Source organism: Salvia miltiorrhiza, chromosome 5, assembly GCF_028751815.1.
Source record: "Salvia miltiorrhiza cultivar Shanhuang (shh) chromosome 5, IMPLAD_Smil_shh, whole genome shotgun sequence".
Lineage (NCBI taxonomy): Eukaryota > Viridiplantae > Streptophyta > Magnoliopsida > Lamiales > Lamiaceae > Salvia > Salvia miltiorrhiza.
This window is the reverse complement of record NC_080391.1, coordinates 52940798-52961856: the sequence shown is the minus strand read 5'-3', so window position 1 is coordinate 52961856 and position 21059 is coordinate 52940798. Positions and strand designations below refer to the sequence as shown.

The 21059-nt window shown below is 37.9% G+C and overlaps 2 protein-coding genes and 1 pseudogene across 3 annotated transcripts; 1 reads left to right on the top strand and 2 right to left on the bottom strand.

Annotated features, from left to right (window-relative positions):
- Window positions 1–600: 600 nt before the first annotated feature.
- Window positions 601–3893, top strand: LOC131024924 (uncharacterized). Of its 2 annotated transcripts, XM_057954484.1 has the most exons (3): window positions 601–1810; window positions 2612–3154; window positions 3525–3893. In XM_057954484.1, the coding sequence occupies exons 1-3, from the start codon at window positions 938–940 to the stop codon at window positions 3621–3623; spliced, it is 1515 nt and encodes a 504-aa protein (XP_057810467.1). In that variant the 5' UTR covers window positions 601–937; the 3' UTR covers window positions 3624–3893. The 2 variants fall into 2 exon arrangements, with proteins under 2 accessions (XP_057810467.1, XP_057810468.1); XM_057954485.1 differs by having other exon boundaries at window positions 632–1810; window positions 2586–3893.
- A 386-nt stretch (window positions 3894–4279) lies between these two features.
- LOC131024900 (golgin candidate 6-like) lies at window positions 4280–12686 on the bottom strand. Its single transcript, XM_057954448.1, has 20 exons — window positions 12476–12686; window positions 12267–12337; window positions 11987–12039; window positions 10842–10969; window positions 10692–10744; window positions 10312–10458; window positions 10161–10234; window positions 10009–10078; window positions 9870–9923; window positions 9651–9746; window positions 9426–9476; window positions 9270–9356; window positions 9047–9160; window positions 8876–8947; window positions 7516–7701; window positions 7151–7254; window positions 7023–7071; window positions 6485–6550; window positions 5609–6376; window positions 4280–4959 (listed from the first exon to the last, which is right to left on the bottom strand). Exons 2-20 carry the CDS (start codon window positions 12288–12290, stop codon window positions 4405–4407), a joined length of 2751 nt encoding a protein of 916 aa, XP_057810431.1. The 5' UTR covers window positions 12291–12337; window positions 12476–12686; the 3' UTR covers window positions 4280–4404.
- A 1437-nt stretch (window positions 12687–14123) lies between these two features.
- LOC131026108 (formin-like protein 18) lies at window positions 14124–19942 on the bottom strand (annotated as a pseudogene).
- Window positions 19943–21059: the final 1117 nt, after the last annotated feature.

Below are 21059 nucleotides of genomic sequence, written 5' to 3'. Positions count from 1 at the left end.
TTAATTAATAATAACATTAAACATGTGGGCCGTATAACTTTTTTCCTAATATAATTTCTTTTAATGCTTGTAATCGAACAATTAGACGACTATCAATAAAAGTAAAAAAAGAAAAATAAAAAAATATTTACAAGATCTATTTCGTCCTAATTATTATTACTCCCTCCGTCCGTCAAAAGTGGACCACTTTGACTGAGCACGAGATTTTTTATAAAATTGGTGATAATTTTGATGTAGTGGAGAAATGGTCCCACCACTTTATGAGATGTGTGGTTGAGATTGAATTTGAGGTGAGTTTTTTCTTTATGAGATGTGTGGTTGAGATTGAATTTGAGGTGATTTTTTTGTAAATAAAGAGTGTTTGTAAGGATAAAAGATTAAAGTGGATGGTGAGACCATTTCTATAAAATGAAAGTAGTATACTCTTTGCGGACACCCGATATAGTAAAAGTTGTCCACTTTTGGAGGACGGAGGCAGTATTATTTTTTAGTATTTCATTTCGTCCTAATTATTGTGAATATCAAAAGTTGCAACTTGTCCTCTCCAAGCACCTACCCAAAGTAAATCAGCCCATGATAAATTTTGAGGAATAATAATGCAATAATTTAAAGAGAAATTTGAAAATAAATGATGTTGTTGTCTTCATCGATATTAGTGTGGAAAGCTGCCACCTGTGCATGCTCGCCCGATTCTCTTCTCTTCTCTTCTGCTTTCCCTTCATTTCCCACTTTACCTTTTCTTCTACAAATCCAAACCCTTTCCTTCAGATCTCACACTTTCCTTCCCCTTCAAATCCTATCATATTCATATGCAGAATTTTCACAAGCCTGTTAAATTATAGATACCTTTTGCACTTTATGGAGTGCAAAGATTCGATTTTCCCCCATTCCTGAAAGTTGCCGGAATATCATTATTTCCGGCCAACCGCTAAAAGCGATGAAAGCTGCCCAAAACAATTCGGAAAATCTCATCCGCGACTCGATGCGCAAAGCTTTTCCAAAGCTAATGGTGTGGCTGATTCTGTTGGTGTCCGCCACTTTCTTAGTCTACACAACCAAGCTGCTTTCCTCTGCTCACAGCTCCTGCGATGACCAAATCTTCGCCGCTGGCCATTTCCCGGTCGCCCTAGCCGCAAACGAGACGACGCTGCCGGTTCAGAAGCCCTCGGAATCGAGCTCGCGCGCCGAGAAACATAATAAGACGGGATTGGAGCACATTGTTTTCGGCATTGCCGCGTCGGCCAATTTGTGGGGGAGGAGGAAGGAGTACATCAAGCTGTGGTGGAAGCCGCAGCAAGGAATGCGAGGGATCGTGTGGCTCGATCACCGCGTCAGGGCGTACAGGAACGAGACGGAGAGGCTGCCGCGGCTTAGGGTTTCGAGCGACACGTCGCACTTCGCGTACAGGAACAAGCGAGGGCACCGCTCCGCCATCCGTATCTCTCGGATCGTCTCGGAGACCCTGAGGTCGGCGGAGATGACGGGGAACGTGCGGTGGCTGGTGATGGGCGACGACGACACGGTGTTCGTGGCGGAGAATTTGGTAAGGGTTTTGAGCAAGTACGATCACGATCAGTACTACTACATCGGGAGCTCGAGCGAGAGCCATTTGCAGAACATACATTTCTCCTACGCCATGGCGTACGGCGGCGGCGGCTTCGCCATAAGCTACCCGCTGGCGGTGGCGCTGCAGAAGATGCAGGATAGGTGTATACAGCGCTACCCCGGGTTGTACGGCTCCGACGATCGGATGCAGGCGTGTATGGCGGAACTCGGTGTGCCACTCACTAAAGAACTCGGCTTTCACCAGGCGAGTTGAATCGCTTCTATTTTGTTCTTGCCTTTTGCTTTATGCTTTGTTCTTTTCTTGCGTATTTTAATTTAATTTGTTTTTAATGGTGCTGGCGGTTTCTTGATAGGGATTGATCATTGACCTGATATCTATTTTTCCTGCTTTTGCTGAAAACTAATTGTTTCCAACATAAAGTTTATCTCTTTTGCTTTCCTGAAAACGTGAATTGAATTAGATTTTTTGTTTGGCAAGATGTCTTTCTGTCTCTGGGCTAACATGGTTAAAATTACTGTATGGTTTGCTGTTAAACCTATTTTTCAACCATAGTTAGAAGCAGGGTTAATTGCTGAAGAATTCACGAACTTTGACCTGATTTTGGTTTTTAACACGTATTACAAATTGTTGCAATATTAACACCACTTTTTAATCTGAAACAAAATAGTCACGCCCAAATTTTTCAGACGACCGAAAAAATGATGTGGATGAATTTTTTGCACATTGGCAGTGTGCACTTCTTATATATCACTCAAGGAATGGTGTTGTATGAGTATTGAGGTCGTAATGATGTTGTTGAAATGTATTAAACGTGCCTATGTTGCTACAAATCAAAAAGTGGTGTTATTATTGCAACAATTTATAAACGTGCTGATAACCAAAATGAGGACAAAGTTTGTGAACTTTCTAGGAGTTAACCCTTAAAAATAGTGTGCATACGGTTTGAGTGAATGTGGTTGCTTTATTGGTGTTATTTGGCTGAGCATAAATTTGAGATGTGGTTATTTAATTCTAACAGTGTATTCTTGGTGGATGGAAATTCAGTATGATGTTCATGGGGATTTATTCGGACTCTTAGCAGCACACCCAGTCACGCCATTAGTGTCGTTGCACCACTTAGATGTGGTGGAACCGATATTCCCAAATGTCACTCGAATACAGGCACTGCAGCGGCTGAGAATGCCAATGCAGCTCGATTCAGCCGCTCTGATGCAGCAATCCATTTGCTATGACAAAACCAATAGTTGGACTATGTCAGTGTCGTGGGGATTTGCTGTTCAAATATTCCGGGGAGTGCTGTCGCCTAGAGAGATAGAGATGCCATCAAGGACATTCTTGAACTGGTATAAGAGAGCTGATTACACGGCGTATGCATTCAACACGCGGCCGGTTATGAGGAATCCATGTCAGAAGCCCTTTGTTTTCTATTTGTTAAAGGCTAGATTGGAATCGTCTACTAATCAAACAGTGAGTATATACACGCAGCATCGTGCTCCTCAGCCTGAATGCAAATGGAATATAACTGATCCAACGGAGATTGATCGAGTGGAGGTATACAAGAAGCCCGACCCCCATCTCTGGGATAGGGTAAGCCAAACTCTCTCTCTCTCTCATATGAGATTTTTAGAGGATATTTAATTTCTCATCGCAATGATTGTTGTCTAATTCATTAGTCGCTAGATAGTATGGAACCACCTACTCACCTAATGGAAAGAAAATTCTGGATCAAAAGGTCAACTTGGTGCGAGGTTTCACTGTCAAGAAATACAAACAAAAGATGACATGAAAGGACTAAGCCCTCACCAATATTAACATTATTTATCAACTCTCAATTTATTAGATATCATATTATTTAGATTTAACTACTTGTGATTATTATTTGCCATCATAGTAGTTTACACTCAGGTAAGGTATTTCTATTTCTAGTTGACATTGACTAGGAATATTTTGTGGCTAGTCTCCAAGGAGAAATTGTTGCCGGATCTTAAGCTCAACGAAGAAAAGCTTGGCTATCGATGTGGGAGTATGCGGGGAAGGTGAGATTAGTGAATTTTAAAATGGTGGCAGGTGGGCCTGAATCAACCTTCACTAGTTCCCTTCATCCCATGATCTGTTCATCGACAGCTTCACATTTCTTGGAACAGAGTTCTGAAGTTGAGTGACGATGAACGACTCATGGTAAGTCGATGTAAAGTAGTTTTTTGAGTTTCATATCTTCCATTTTGTGCTGAGGCTGTGTACCATTCGTAAAAGTTTAAACACATGAATATAGGGAGCCTGCCCTTTGTCCTGCATAGTTTTGTTCTATATAGAAAATACTTGCATACTCACATCTGTTTAGATCATTTTGTCGTGTTTCAATCTCGTATTGGATTAGATAAAATCCTCACTCATTGATAAATCAAAGCAGTGAATAATAACTCACATATGCACAATATAATTATCATAAATTACGAAATAATAATTTCACAAGACTAAACTATAAAGGACTTGTCTCCTTATGACTTCATTTCAATGCAACAAATGCATTAGTATTAGTATCATTAGTTAGCCAAGACAAGTTAACTTCACAAATAAATACTACTCTCTCCATCCTACTATAAAAATTAATTTTTTGCAAAGTTCAATTTTTGTAAAGAACTTCAAAGTTGGAATTATAAATTATACTCCTTAATTCTTTTATTTTTGGTGGAGAGTTCAAAAAAGTCTTGCTAAAATTCAAACTTCAGTCACTTTGAATTTCCACATGATCAATTATTGGAACAACTGTACAGTTATCACGTCATGTACAAATACAAGAAAGATTAACGTTAAAGAGTAGAGCATAATTTGAGAAATCAGTCTTCTTCCTCATCGTCGTCGTCATCTTCATCTAGTCCCATGTCTTCTCCGATGCTGTCCAGCAATTTAACGGCATCCACCCCCAACTCCGACAGCCTCGCGCTAAGCTTCTCCACCTTGCTCTGCTCTTGCCCAAGACAGACCAGCAAATCGTTCAATTCAGCTTCGCTCTCCCTCTGGGCTTCTTCCTTTGCTTCAGCTTTTATTGCCTCGACATCAACGGAGACTGATCCACCACTCTTCAGCGCTTTCACTTCACGTTCTAGTTGAAAATTAACCTCTTCCAGGCTATTATATGCATCAGACAAGCTTTTCAGATCAGATTCCATTTTACTCGCAGCACTTTGGTACATTGATGCTTCAGCTTCAATTCTGCTTTTCTCCGCTTTGAGGGTTTCTAATCGTTGGGAAGTCTCGTGAAGATCTCGACGCAGGGTTTCAACTTGAACTCTTTCTGAGCCAGCACTTACTTTACGTTCTACCTGGGACGAATCATTCCCACCCGTTCTTGCCAGGTCCTCAGCCAGAGTAGCGTTCCGACTCAAAAGGTCCTTTCAGAAGATCGATAGTCAGAGAATGTAAGATAAAATCGGAACAGTAGTTCCTCAGAAATGGGAGCTCATGTTAAACAGACAAGACTTCATAATTGAAAATATATTCTCTATCATGTTCAACGATCAAGTATCCGTTAAAAAGGACTAATCCTAGTCTCGTTAAAAAGTGTAGTAAAAAGTAAATGACAATCAGGGAAGCAACAAAATTCAGCAGCATTCTAACTGCAAAAGCCATTTCATTTCGCAAATCAAAAGGAAAATAAGTACTCATCAATGTCGTACTATTTTTTTAAAATAAAAACAACTGCGAGGATATGTCCACAGGCAAGTGTAGGCGCCAACGATGTAGTAACTTGATCACGGTAAAGTTGAACTCTCACAGAGCTCGATTTTATTCTTAAATAATAACAGTTTTTTTCTGCAGAATATCAAAAATATAAAGGTGTTTTTAATTTGCTAAGAGCATTTCCATGAAAGACCAAGTTCATGAGCATATGATGAGTTGATGACCAAAAGGTTGAACTTGCACAAAGGTCGATAAATTATTAATTAGTTTTGATAAAACTAATATACTCAACACACGTTCCTATATTTGCAGCAATAAATTATAACATAGAAATTTCAGTACTAGTTTATTAAAAAGTACCTGTATCTCAAGGCATTGCTTCTCCACAAATCTTTTTAGGCGTTGGATATACTCCTTGTCACTTTCCTCAGATTTCTGTTCAAGTTCCGCTGGTACCACAGCAACTTGAGTCTTTGGATGACTATATATTTCCACAATTTGCTCTCTGATCTTCGCATCTAATCTCTTCACAAAGTCAACAAACTGTGAATCAAAGACCATTGCAAGCATTGAAAAGTCATCACTGTTATGATCAGTGGTGTCATCTTCTTCAACATTCTCAATCTCAGACATGCTAGCAGCATTTGATCTACTCAATGGCTTGCGAGTCAGAGCTGGTTTTGCAGATGTAAAAAGCAAGCTGTTCTGCATTTCATCGAACTTGGAGAAGTATGATGTTAGGCCGATTTTCTGACTTACAGCATCTACAATGCTAAAAGCATTCTTTCCATTGTCAATGGTTTTATTGTATGCTATACACTCTCCTAAGAGTACAGCAGCCAATCCCCTTACACATACAGTCGCAGTTTGATCTGACATTAACTCCAGCAGATATGTTACATGGGGATGTGAATCGAGGAAGCACTGAACAGCACGTGGACAGTCAAAGAGCCAAATTATTAGCAATTTCAAGATAATTGGATGAATATACACAGATCCAGATGCGCTAGCTTTTCCATCTTTACTTTTCATGGACGACACGAGTGCCAGGTACTTCACCATACGGTGCATCAAAGGCTCCATGCCTCCCAATGATGGCGTAGGAGCTTCAAGTTCAACTTGAAGAACCTGCATCAACCATTGTCATACCAAGACTGAGTCTCCTCGCAAAAGCATATATATATTGAAAAAAAATACAGACACAAACAAACATGCATATGAAATGAGATTTCATACCTTCTCCTTGCACTGAATATTATCCTTCAAAAGATGAGATAGGACACTTGCAGCTCTGCAGCAAATCTGCACAAATTGGGAGATAAGACACATTATATGAGTCGAGGCAGTGGATACTGGATTAAATTAGATTAACATCCTCAAATGGTCAGAGACCTCTTTCACATCGTATCCTTAGTTTTACAGATTGTTAATTACCATGACTATGTAGAAGGTCCCCTGAATAATTCACAATTTCGGAGACTACAGGTACAAGCAAAACATGAAATCCTTATTCCTACTTTACCCGAGTCGGATGAATTTCAATAGTCTAAGGATAACAGATTTTACTGGTTGCAGAAGGTATATAAGAAAAAGACAAAGAAGATATTCCTATGCAATGAAACATCCAATGAAATGTCAAATATTCCCTACTTGAAAAATTCATGAAAAATACTAGGGGGCATGAAACTTGATAGATACCAATCCAGCTCAATAGGACATAATTTGTAGATGGTTTCCCATAAGAGAGCAATTCACATGAAATCTACAGAATTACCTCAAGGTCACCATCACTTTCACTCAATGTCAGGCCATGCAGTAGCATGCTGCAAAATTCAGCACTATTAGACATCTAATCAACAGCTGAAAGGGTAGGATAGGTAAACATCTGAAAATAAATATAACCTTCCAAATGGTACATCAACATCCTCCTCAAAGGGAGAACGAATCTTCGAGCTTGATTGAGGATTTAAGTTTGAAACAAGCATTGTTTGGCCATCAGGATTTTTCTGTTCCAAGTAGGCAGATCATGACTCATGAGAGGACATAATGGCTCATAATAGGAAAATAAAATATGAAAGTGCATACAAAAAGCATAACTAATAAAACAGTTCCAAATTTATCTTATATAAGTGGATATTACAATCTACCAAATTTAGGAAATACTAATTATTTGTAAAACATGGCTTAACTGCCTAATCTAGCATACATGTCTAATGCCCCACTTGCTTAACAATAGCAAAGCTGGCCCCAAGAATGAAAATACAAACCTCACAAAAGTTCTGAAGAACATAGTCAGCTGCAAGGAATTCTTGTGTGCTAGAAGTGCGCAAGATAATTCTGAGGATAGAATTTAATGCAGGCTCAACTTGTGGGTCCTCTCCAAGTACTTTACTTGCAAGGACATCACGATTTTTTGGATGATTGATTACCAGATCTGCAATGCATCGGAGTGCCTGAAATGGTTATAGCACTCCAAGTGAAAATATGCACTTCAAGAAATTTATGAATACCATGCACTTATTGAAAATTCCAGCATTTTGTAATGTCAACAAGCTGGTAGGTAGCTTGTTCACCATAGTAAGCATGTAGGATTGCAGGGAACAACTCATTGATTACTCAAAGCATTGTCATATTGAGGTTATACAATGTTGTATGATGTTAAAGTAAAGAGTATTCTATTCACACCAAAATAGGAGCTCAAATACTGAATTATAAGTGAATAAACAATATCCAAATAAACACGAACAAACAATCATAAGAATTCTTTTCTGCCCAAGCACCAGGTGCCATTTTTCGATCAAGAATAATAACGTAGACGATTCTTTTCTCGTACGAAGAAAGGACCCTTTTATTTCCTAGGTCAAGCAAAGCCCACGAAAGGAACCCACTGCCCAAGTAACAATTAAATCACAAAACTAACTAAATAAATAATAAAATAACTAAACATAAACTTAAAACAAGGCAGTCAGGCGTGGCTATGTGCTCCTTCTCTCCCCTCATATAAGTTTTGTTCGTAACTTGTGAGATGTGCAATACTTCCAGAGAAAACCATAAGCCATAGAAAGTAACATGTCAACCACTCATCATGGTAGTCTCTGATATATTACAAGGGAACTATCGTATGAGTTCTGAAATGTTGCTTACTTCTGACAGTTCAACTTGTTTTTTGGTGCAGGAGAAACTCCAAAAACACCTAATCAAATTTACACTGTTTAAATCACCTTGATGGCTCCTAGTAGAAGTTATGACTATATTTTCCAAAGAAACAGAAACAAAAAAGAAGACGTTTACTTTTAAAAAAGCATCCACATCAGCAGTTATAAAGCATAATACTCCCTCCGTCCCACTAAAAGTGGCCTGTATTCCATTTTGGGCCGTCCCACTATAAATGGCCTGTTTCCATAAATGGAAAAGTTTAACCCTTAAAAAAGTGTGGGACCTATTACTTTTTAACATATTTACACCTTCCCCTTAATTTCCGTGCCGAAAAGTTTTGAGCCACTTATACGGAGGGAGTATTTCTTTTCGATAGCATCATTGCAGAGAAATGGCAGAGCACTGGATAAAGGATGGACTCAGAGTATGAGAAATAAATCATTAGTAAGTAGCAGCTATGAGCAATCTCACCATACAACGAAGAGCAACAGGAGCCCATTGACTCTCTACGCCAAGCATCAAAAGATGGTCCAACACCTTCTTCTGAAAGTTTATAAATAAATAAATTATTTGTGAGACTAATGCAAAGTAAGATTACGTATAATCTTTGTGAGATTTATAACGTAAACATCTAACTCAAACCTGCACCAACACAGTCCTATTTGCCAACCCGTTGGAGTCTCTTCCAGGATCAGTTTGCAGATCAGCATTTATCAGCAGAGTTATAGTATCCAATACACTGAGTAGATTAATTGTCTACTGGCAATGAGTTGAGTGAAAGAGAAAGTTAGAATGAGCACTTAAGCTGCATCATTTTCTTGTTAGTGAAAGATATAAGTCAGCTAGCAGTAAGAAACGAATTAACCTTCTGCTGTGTGAATTTATAGGTGGTTCCTCTAAGCTTCAAGATTGATACCACCGGATCAAAGCCAATTGTCTCCCTAAGCAATACCTATACCACATTTTGATCGCCTTAAGAAGCAGTAAGAAGATTTAAAGGTGAATAATAAATGTGCAGAACCTGATTCGAGGTGTTATTTCGGAGAAGATTGTTCAACAGTTCCAGACAGTCCTGTTCGCAAGATCAAAGACCAGAATGATTACATATTCTCTTATAAATGAACTGTTCTCTAACAGAAAGCAGGTCAACACAAAGATCAATTAATTATTTGTAAAGCATAATACACCCATAAAGCAGGCCATTTATAAAATTATATAACCAATCAGTAATAAGAGTGCTGAACACCTGTACGACAACACCTCCTTCAGAACCACCTTCCTCGATTATGATGCTAAATATCTTCTCAAAAGCACCTTCAAAGACCAGAATCTTTTGAATCTCCTGAATGTCAAATATCACAATGAATACCAGGAAAAAAGAGAAATGAGGTACATGATATTTCTTTAGAGAAAAAAAGACTTATAGCAGTGATATATATTACAGATTATAGAAAACAAAACTTGCCTCAGCTTCACGAGTCAAGTATGTAAGAAGCAACAAAGCCTCATTGCGTATAACCTTTAAATACACAGACGAGTACAATTACATATCAGTCTGAATGGTGAAAAACAAATAGGTTTTTAATCCAGTAAAAACAAAATACCTCGCGATCCATGAGCATATCCACAAGCCTTGTAATACCACGAGGAATTGTCAGAATAGCTTCCTGCAGCCTGTGGAAATGTCCAACAGCATGCTCTTTAGATTAGCTTGAGAGGATCAATGTCTTTTGATGAATAAAACGAAATAAAATACCTAGTTGGAGAATTTGTTAGAAGGGCAGTCAACAACTGCAAGGTGTAATACCGTATATAGAAATCCTCCTCCGACTGCAAAAGTATCAAATTAGCAAGCTACTCTGCTACTGACAATAAGATCCAAGCTCAATACTAGAAAGCACTCTTACCAGAAGAGACAATAGAAGAGAAATGTTTTCCACTTCCCTAGAAAGTAGGTCACTGTTCATCAAAGCAGGCTGAACCTCATTCTTCGATAATTTTGGATGCTGAGTAGGACTTACAGCACTTACAAGAGTTTCAATGGCTCCCCGTATCTTCACAAACACAGTACCATATCAGGATAAATAATAAATTCAATTACAGTACAAAAGTGGATACTTAATCGATAACGCAGAAAGCAGATATAAGCTAATGGGTGAAGTTCAAATAATAAGTCCATGTTCAAATTGAATATAACGGAGAGTTGCCAACAGAATGTAACACTAAACACTGGGAAACCAAATGATGAAATTAAAAATCTCAAGTTAAGGTGGCAAAGACTTCAGACCATTTCTACATCATCACGCTCCTCCTTTAAGACACTCAACAGTACCGGAAAGCCTGCACTAAAACTGAGTTTAGGGCATAGATGACAGTTCACATGATAAAGAAGTACAATCAGAAAGGCTAGCTTTTCCATTAAGAAAAATGGACTAACCCATTGCTCCAAAAGCTAACTGCGCAGCATGACTTTCTGCCACAACAGACTGAAGTTCAGCCATGGCTGACCTCCTGTCATCAGCTAGTTGGCCATTGCTAATGCGATCAAGCAAGCGCTCTACATAGCTGTCCATATAAGTGGCCATGAACAAATAAAATTTAAGAAGCAGACAAGCAAGACAAACATTAAACTGCTCAATCAAAGGAACATAATAAACAGATTGAAAAATCATTTCATTGATATTTTCTCAGTTCCCTTTCCATCCTCACTAGGCCTTCCTTGGAAGCACTGACAGTGTACATACTAATGAGAAAATTGGTGTGCTACAAAAGCAAGCCAATAAAGTTGACCGCCTTTCCTTGTTTTCCTTCGATTGAACAAAATTAAGAATAACCCCACAGCAATAGAAGACAGGAAAAAAAGGCTCCATAAACACCCTATTTGCTTCAGAAAGTTTGATGGTGAAACAAAAATAGTGGGATAAAATGAATCGAAGGCAAATAAAGATAAAATCATAAGTTCAACGATAAAATCATAAGTTCAACTCATTGTCAATAGAAAACAATGGCGAGGAGGTAGGTAATGAAGACATAATCCTTTTGGTCAGCTGTTCTCACTTTTTTTCCCTAAAACCATCAGACTTTTCTTTCTCAAGTGTTCTTTACTGCCCCAGTCCGGCAATCCCAATACAATCAAATAACAAAATTGCTTCGCTGCCATTTTCCTTCCAAGAAATCTTATTAAACGATTAATTGAAGAAGTGGAAATCCAAAATCTAGGAACCTACTTCCAAAACCTAATGCAGAACTCTGTTTAACTATTCGTTGACTAACAAATAAACAAGACTCGCTACTCAATCTGTTATTGAGGTTGCAATTGGCGAACATAAATACTAAGCCTGCTAAAAATGCAGAACAAAGGGAAACCCAGTCTTAAGGGGAGTCATTCAGTATGAAGTTGAGCAGAAAACAAGAAAGACAAGGTTCATCAATGTCACCAGATTATAAAGTAGTTAGCAACTTTAGCATTATCTAGGATAAATTAATTAATAAGCCATCCTTTTCCTTCAGCTGAATGCAGCATATTCCGTGGGACATGCATCAAACGTACATTATGAATAACAGAAGAATGAATCAAATAACCTGTCATCATTCGAACTCGAATTGTCATTTCCAAAAACGCGCCCCACCACACCCTGCATCAACAATCAAAGATTCAAAATGCAGATACATTTACATATAAGCTCAGCTAAACCTAAACTTGTCGAGACATTATCAGCATGTATAATAGCTAGTGAAGATTCACACCCAAAATTTGACACTAGTAGAACTAAAAATCCCCAAATTAATTTTAGAAAAATCGTACACAGAGATTAAATAGGGGGGAAACAGTAGATTAGTCGACTGTGTAAGGAAACTTTACCTGATACTTCGATACCAAATCCATCCTGCCCTCCCCGAAAAATCGAAGCTTCCCGAGTTCCAAGCAGTGAACTACACAAACAGAATACCAAGTAATTCCACATCAATGTCCAATTGCACAAGTCAAAGCGTTTGATCCCAATATAAAGAGAGATGTTGAGAAAAATCCTATTTGGAAAAACACTGGTATTAATTGACGAATATATATACCAAGAATTTAAGAAGACGAGCAAAGAAGCGAAGACCAGAGAAAAGCCCCAAAGCAAGAAGTTGCAGAACAAAAGAGAACGTCGGAGTCGGAGAGAGATGATGATATCTAAAAGGGTCGGGTCGGGTCAAGAAAATTAATTTGGATCGGGCTGACAGGTCGACACAAAGTCTTCACTTGAATGAATAGTTTGATGTCATAAACCCGGACATCTATTTGCTTGCCTTAATCCAATAATTCTTTATTATATATATATATATATATATATATATATATATATATATATATATATATATTTATATATATATATATATATTCTTTTTTAACCTTTTTTATTATATAATATTTCATTCGTCCACAAAAAATAATTTTTTTGTTATTTTAGAATGTCTATAAAAATTAATCTCATTCACTTTTGAAAGTTTATATCATATGGTGAGCTATTTTTTTCATTTACACTATAATCAATTTTTATTATCAACACTATCTTATAGGAGTATATGATTTTTTTTTTCTCTTTTCATAGTAAATTTAATTATTCTTATTAAATTTCGTGTCGTTTACTTTTAAAATTATTTTTGTCGCCGGATAAAGTAATAATAAGAAAAGCATGGAGATAGAGTTGAAGATGGTTCATTAAGACCTTTTTTTTATAAGTACAAGCACACAACATAGATATAAAGAGTATTAAAAAAGTGGCTCTAAAAAAAATAGAAGTACAAGTTCACTCTTACTATTATTTCTTTATTGAGTACACGTGGAATCAACAGCTATATATATAACTATAAAAGAAGATGAGAATAGTTTATTTGGGCTTATCTGAAAATGGAAGTTGAAGTCAGCTACAACATTGCTCTCAATTTCTTAATAGTAATTGTTTCGAAGTTAATATATGTGAAAGAGCTTGATCTAAATAAACATAAAAAAAAAGGAAGAAGAAGAAGAAGCAAAACACTCAAATATATCCTAAATTACCACATTTTCTTTTAATTCTATCATGGATTATAATTTGAACCAAATAGTACTCAAACTGCATAAAACTATGCAAATCTATCTTTAAACAACTTTTTAAATACATAAATGCGAAGTAAGATCGTCATTTATAAGTTCACAATGACGTCGTTTTAATTATAAATATTGAGTTTACATAGCATTACAAAAATTATTTTACACATGTATTTTCACATCAGATTCACCACGATCCTACCTAATTTTACATATCAAAATATTTGTTGGGAAAAATATTTACATAGTTTTCCGTAATTTGAATTTGGTCGAAGCCAGTAGTTGAAGATATAATTAAGAAAATAAATTGCTAAAAATTAAGAAAATTAAATGAAAGATAATTCAAAATATAATTGAGTATTTGGTCATTATAAATAATAGAGTAATAATAATAACTAAAAAAAAACACATCGATCGTTAAGCATAATGCCAAAGTATGCACAATCCAAACAGTATAATGTTGGATCTTTTTCAAACTAAGAAAAACACCATCCTCTTTACTCTAATAATTTCACAAATAATTTTTCCGACAATGTTCAAGAATTTTTTGCAATTACATTAGCGCTTTTACATACACAGTCTCAATCAAATTTCAAACCATTAGAAATCAACAAAAAAAAAAAAAGGCAAGAGCTGTTCCAAATTCCAAATTTCTCAACCTTTCTGCATTAGAACTGGACTAAATAAAAATGGATTCCTGTTTATTTACAGAGAATCTAGCAGGTCAAGATTGCTTCACACTGTCTCCCGGGCCCCATTGATCGACCGAGCTCTCGTCATTTTTGGACACACTTGGGAGATTAGATGGCAATGGCCATGATCATTGTTTTTCAACTAAGCTTGAGCAATGACTTTGGTGTTTGTTTTTTTTAATCTTACAGCTGAGGTTTATGTGAGTCCAGGCAGTTTTGCTGCAGTTGCAATACCATTCTGATCATTTTCTAGCTCCTTGCTTGAATCATTTGCTTTTGGCTTCTGATTCTCCGCTGCCTCCTGAGCCTTCTTCTTCTCGAACTCCAGTTGCTTGCAGTTTTCCTCGTGAGTCTTTCGGAACATCCTCACAAAGTTCAGCAAAGTTGACATAACTGCACAACCATCTCAAACTCTCATTTTGCATGACAAAATGGAAAAAAAAAGTGGCAAATGCCTAATCCATGATGAAGAAAGCTCGTTGATTCGAGGTGTAACATGAATACCTTGCTCGAATGGGCAACATGCCGAATCTTCTCCAAAATATTGAGCTAATGAATCTGCATTCCTTCCCTAAAAAGCCTCAAAATCCATCAGATTATGGATGCAGGGAGGGGAGAAGCAGACTAAGAAAGAGTCGGAATTTACCACTCCGGAATAAAGTGCAGCCAGAGATCTTTCTTCCGCTTCAGCAGTGCCCAAAAAGTTCTTCAAAATCTGAACATTTCAATACGAAGATTAGAAACAAGAAATCCGTTCGAGCAAGAACTTGGCAAACTGTACAGAAGGGGTGTGGAATGTGGATGCATTTTACAAGGCTCTCAGCATGGATTATGTGTTCAAATTAATAGTCGACAGATTTCAAAATTACTGAGTTCTATAGTCTGCACAAGCTAGAAAAAGAATGCATTCAACGAGCTTGATGATTGAGTTACCGTGCAGAACCTCTCTGATACAGCTCCATCGTTTTCAGAAGTAGTAAGCTCTTGTACGACTTTTTCAATCCCTTTGCTAATGGCTTGCATTTCCTCTGCTAAGTACTTCAGTTGAATCTGCAACAGAATGTATCCGACATAGTTAACACAAAACCAAACGAGTGGAAGTTAAGTAGGATTCTTGAATACCTTTGTTGCAGCCTCTAAATTTACTAGGTCTTCATGAAAATCTAACACTTCAAGCAACTTTTCGGCTAACACCTAGCCGTTGATATAAGAGTTGCAACAAGATCTAGTTAGGACTATGTATGAGATCATCGACTGTGAAAGTATAATGGAAAAGACTCTGCATAATACTCTCCTACGAGACCTCAGAATTATGCCATCTACGTGAAACCAAAAAAATTAAAAAAAAAATGAAAGGCAACAAATGAGTATCAGAAAATGATGAAACCTACCTTACACAGATAATGAATAAGTGTGAGCTTGTTATTTCGAGCTCTAGTTTCAGCGAGTTTCGGGAGGCTATCCAAGCGGAATCCAACTGCAGAACCTGAGGAATGGAAGTATAAATATCAGTTTAAGACTCAAAGTGAGCAATTTTCTAAAATAAACGGTGTTTTCACTCGCCTCGTGCAGTTCCCTGATTTAATGCATTAGCCAATGAAAGGATAGTTTGCATGATTCTTTTAAGTTTCACAGAACCCCTGACCTGATAAAAACAAAATGCAAGATGATAGTATATAAAAGCAAAATAAAAGAAAAAGAGTAAAATCACTTGCCTCTTCGGATATAGAATTCACGACGTCTAAGCTATTTCTCAAATTTGATATCTGCACAAGAATGTAGTTGAGCAAATTGAAAAATATCAACTACTTGTTTCACCAGAAAACTTATTCAATACCCCAAGCAAGAGTAAGGTATATTATTCTCTGACCTGGGAGCACAATTGAATTTTAAACGAGAAAACTCTTAGCTTGGCCTCAACGCGTGGAACTTTCATCAACTCCATGAAAAACTGCAACATATGAACATTAAGATAATGCTGTAAGGTAATAAAATTAGCTTGATATCAAACTTAGAAGAGATATGTTGATTAAGGTTTCCTTACCTGCTCGCACTTGCCAAGGTTCTCGACGTCACCTTTGTAGTTCTGTAAGAAAAAAGGTCATAGTCACAACATGCCTCGAACTATAAACTAATTAAAAACAAGGAAAATACCTTGAGAAGTTCTATTTCTTCCTTGGTTGGACAAAACTTTATCAGATTTTCAACTTGATCAACATCCAGTGCTGAGTCATCTAAAGCAAGGACCGAAGTCTGTGAAAAAACATAGTGATACAACAATCAGATGAAGCAAATTAAATGCTCAAGGGACAATGAGGGATCTACATGTTTCTGTACAAACTCCCCAAGTCAATGAAAAAATAACTTGGGCTTATTTGTTTTCTCATCACCACATCAAAAATGTTACATTTTTTACATATGAACATCAAATGTTACTCTTTGACCAATAACAAAGAACGACGGAATGATTCAAAACATTAACCTCATCCCAAAATCACAAGTGAATGATTTTAAATCGTGATAAAGCATAAGCAGGGAGACTGCATGAAGATATACACACACATACAAACTGTGAATACTTTTGAAATTATAACCTACCATTAAATTAGACACAAGAATTTTAACTTTCATCAGCATGATCTCACAATTGTATGCCCTTCGGAGCTCAATCTGCAGGAGTTACAGAAATCTTAAGAGCTTCATTTTGTATGTTTTTCGGAGCTCAATCATATTGCAAGTGAAAGAAAATATGTTATGGTCCAAAAGGTAAAAGGAGCATAATTTTAACTGATCAATCATACCCGATGGACTTTATCAGATTTGACAGTTGAGCCACGCATGTTTGTTTTCTGACCGGAATTTGGAACAGTAGCTGAGAAAAGACTCTCGAGTTCAGTCAAGTCCAACTCGGGAGCTCTGAAAAGATGACATAAGTGAAGACGAAATCAAAACCACTTGCATAATCTGATGAGAGTAACTAAGGTGGGAACAAAATAAATGAAAAGACATATACTTTGAAGCCTCATCGGGTTTTTGTGTCTCAGCCCATAGGCTACCCTGCATAGCCCTTGTTGGCTTCAACCAGTGATACTGCTTGAGGGATGACTTTTTAGCCGGCATTTTTACACCACTCCGTAGTTGCAACTTCTTTCCACCTAATATAGCAGTGGCAGATGAAAGCAACAATGAAGCAGCACCGCCAGGTTTTGATGGAGCGGGCGGAGGTGGAACGCATTGAGCTGGCATTTTCTTTTACACGGAACGTTGAGGTGGAGGTGGTGGAGGTGGGGTCACCTCCTGTGATGGAGTTGGAGGAGGAGGGATGGTTTTAGGAGACGAAGATGGGGGTGGAGGGGGAGGAGAAGGGGAAGGTGCTGATGGCAAATGTGGGGGCTCGGTTGTTCCTACAATAGGAGGTGGCGGGGCAGAAGGAGGTGCGGAAGGAGATAAGTCAGGACTAGACTGCGATGGTGGTGGTGGTGGAGGAGCAGCAGCAGCAGCTCCTGATCCCGATTTTACTAAACTCGGAGTGGCTGTTGTCATAGAAGATTCCATATCAGCATGGTCGTGTAGCAGAGCTGTAATCCCAACGGCTGAGTGTGGCGCATTGCGGTACCTTGTGAGAGCTTCGGGCGAACCCTGCGGTGAGCTGGCATACGAGGCTTGACTAGACGGTGAAGTCTGAGAGATCCGTGGAGATATAATCTTGGACTGAGCAGGTCTCTGAACAGAAACATGCAGTTCATTTTTCTTGGTAGAGTTCTCCAAATCAAAGGACGACTTTGAAGATGCGGTTGACAATGCTTCACTCAGCCCCACCGGTGGAGAAGTCATGTCATTCTCAAGAAATGCATGAAAATCAGCAGAAGAAGTAACCTTCAAAGGGGCAAGGTCAACTTTCTCAGCCTGCCCAACATTCTGCCAGCTCTCATTTCTGGCACTTGGAAAACTAGTAAAATCGAGCTTCTCTTCAAGAATACTAGAGACAGTCATTTGTTGGATTATGTTAAGAGCATTGTCTATCACCGTGTCCCCCCAGTCGAGGTCGTTGAATATGTCATGAACTTGAGAAAATGCTTCAATGGGAAGACCTTCTATATCTTGGTTGCTCGGTAGATCAATCATCATAATTGCAGAAGTGGAATCCATGTCGGAGAAAATAATCTAAATCCAACCAGAAATACAAGAATCCAACATCAGAAGATGTTCGGATTTGGGACAAAACGGATAGCCAGATAACATAGCCGGATAAGAGGCTTTACCTCTGCTCTGAAGTCCTTGGAGAAGTGATCCTTGACGTTCCAAGCTATATCAAGCTCCTCACAGGTAAGCATCAGCACGTTTGATCTGATAAATGCTGTGTTGAACATCACGCGGAACATCATGTCTTCGTCTTCTAAATTATCATCCAGAGTTATACACTCGAGCACAACGTCACCTTGTACATGACAATTGATATCAATTTTAACAAGTTCATAGTCTGCTTGTAAAAGAAAGTTTGACAAAACATTGAGAATGAAACATTGAAACTGAATGGCCTCATTTATGAGCAAACGGGATATGAAGAAACATAATCACACAAGTGCAATTTCTACTTACTAAATATCAACAGATACCAAAATAGCAGCCAGTCACAGCAAGTTCATAAGAAAATGAAACATATCTCAAATGCAAACCAAACTATAGGATCATATAGATTATTCTTCAGTGAATGATGCATACCTGTTTAAGATAACCCACAGGTTTGCTTCTCTTTGGCATAGAGAAAAGCATCTTAGTTTTGGGATCAGCAGCCATCAACGGATCCGGTCCATATATCCTAAATATGGGACGACAACCCCCCTTTCCATCCATATTGGGGATGGCTCTAAGAATGACACAATCCAAGGTTAGAGCCCTGTCCAAGGGGGGCCAACGCGACCCTATGTTCCTCCTCGACACATACTGCAGATACCTCAACTGTGAAGGCAACGGGTCTATAGGCGACAACAAGTGCATAGCCTCATCAGGAGCCTGCTTGTACACCATATCCAACGTCTTCTTCTCCCCGCTGTACTACATCCTGTATATCAAGAACGCTGACAGCATGAAGGTGAGCACAGGGAAGGCCCCATTCTGGCAATGCATCAGGAGCACGTTCCTCTGCCCGATGCAGAGCCAGCTCTCGCTCGACCTAAGGAAGTGGTGGATCATTTCCACCGTGAGCACCGGGCAGCTCTCATTCTGGCTGGGGTAATCAACCACTGTTATGCCATGGTTAGCTAGAACACTAGTGATCTCTATTTGGTAATCCCCATCTCCGAAACTAAACACTATGAACGATGAATCTGGGAAGTATTCGCGGAGCTGATCCACGATACGCCCTATATACACTTCATACTCCTCACCACCCAAAACATTCGTAGTGAAGCAGCAATCAAACACTACAAATTCACACAATTAAGTCATTACATATCACACACTACATTTCTTCATTTCATAATCATGCCAAACTTCTATTCTAAATTTCTAATAGTGATAATGAGCTGGAAATCATCCATACTTCCATAGATAGCCCTAAATTAACAAATTTTCAATTATCCAATTCCAAAATCAAGAAAAATCCAGAAAATTCCACAAGAAAAGAAAAAAAAATCACGTTACCATAAACCCTTTCGGAGATCTCCAAGAGCCCTTCCGGCGGCTTTCGGTAGAAAAATTTGCGGAAAAGAGCCATCTTTCCACGAAGATCCTACCGCAATCACGAACCATAAACTAACCACATTGCGCTCAGACAACCCAAAATTTTACGTGTAACAATAATCGCCTTAGATTACAAAATCTTGAGAAACACAAATCAAGAACAGAAGTGTATATATATATATATATATATATATATATATATATATATATATCCACATGTAAGAGACGTTACATCCTTAAGATTGAAGAAAGTGGAATTGAGAAACTAGAGTGCAGCTAGGTTTTGCTGAGGCTGCAAGAAACACTCATTTCTCTTTCCATGTGGAAACATTTCTTCACACACACACTTAGTCTGTGTGTGTGAGCTTGGCTTCGAAAGAGGGGAATCAAATTAAGGCTGCAGAGAGCGTGTGGGGAAAAAAGGTATCTAACCCGTTTAATTTCTTGTTAGATTTTCGACATGATTTTTGGTTGCATTAAGAGAATGTTGGGATCGCGTCGGATCTGACTGTTGTGTCTCAATCGGATCAAATTGTAATAATGGATGACATGAATAATAATAGATGTCTGATTCTTCCTTTCATGCTCATTCTACCATCACTTTCACGCTTTACTAAATTCTCACGTACACGTGTTTCCACGACACTTAGTTAATGTAGCTTTCCACTAATTAAGGAATCTTCATACAGTTTTAGACTAATGATTAATCATTGATTCCAATTTCCAACCTTATTAATACTGCATTAAGAGCTCAAACCGAATCTTCCTTCCCAAAAGTTCGTATTTAGTGAACAATTATGAAGCTTTTTAGAAACGTACATGCATGCAAGTTTAACAACTAAAGAACACCGTGAACAATAAATGTCTCTTTTATTCTTGTTACTCCTAATTATGCAATTTCATATCTTTTATTGTTTTTTTAATGTGGTATCTTTTATTCCCTCTGTGCCACTTATTTTGACGCACTTTTTTTTAGTTTGTCTTATTTATAATGACACTTTCCATAATAGTACGTGGTTTATACCTTCTCTACACACATTAAATAAATAATCTCTACCTACTTTACATTCTTAACACCTAATTCTTAATCTCTGTGTCCAAAGCAAATGTGTCAAGACAAGTGGGACAGAGTATTTATGAATGATATAATATGTGGCAATACTAACAATTTAGGATTTATATGCGTGTGTTGATTTAATGATAGTCA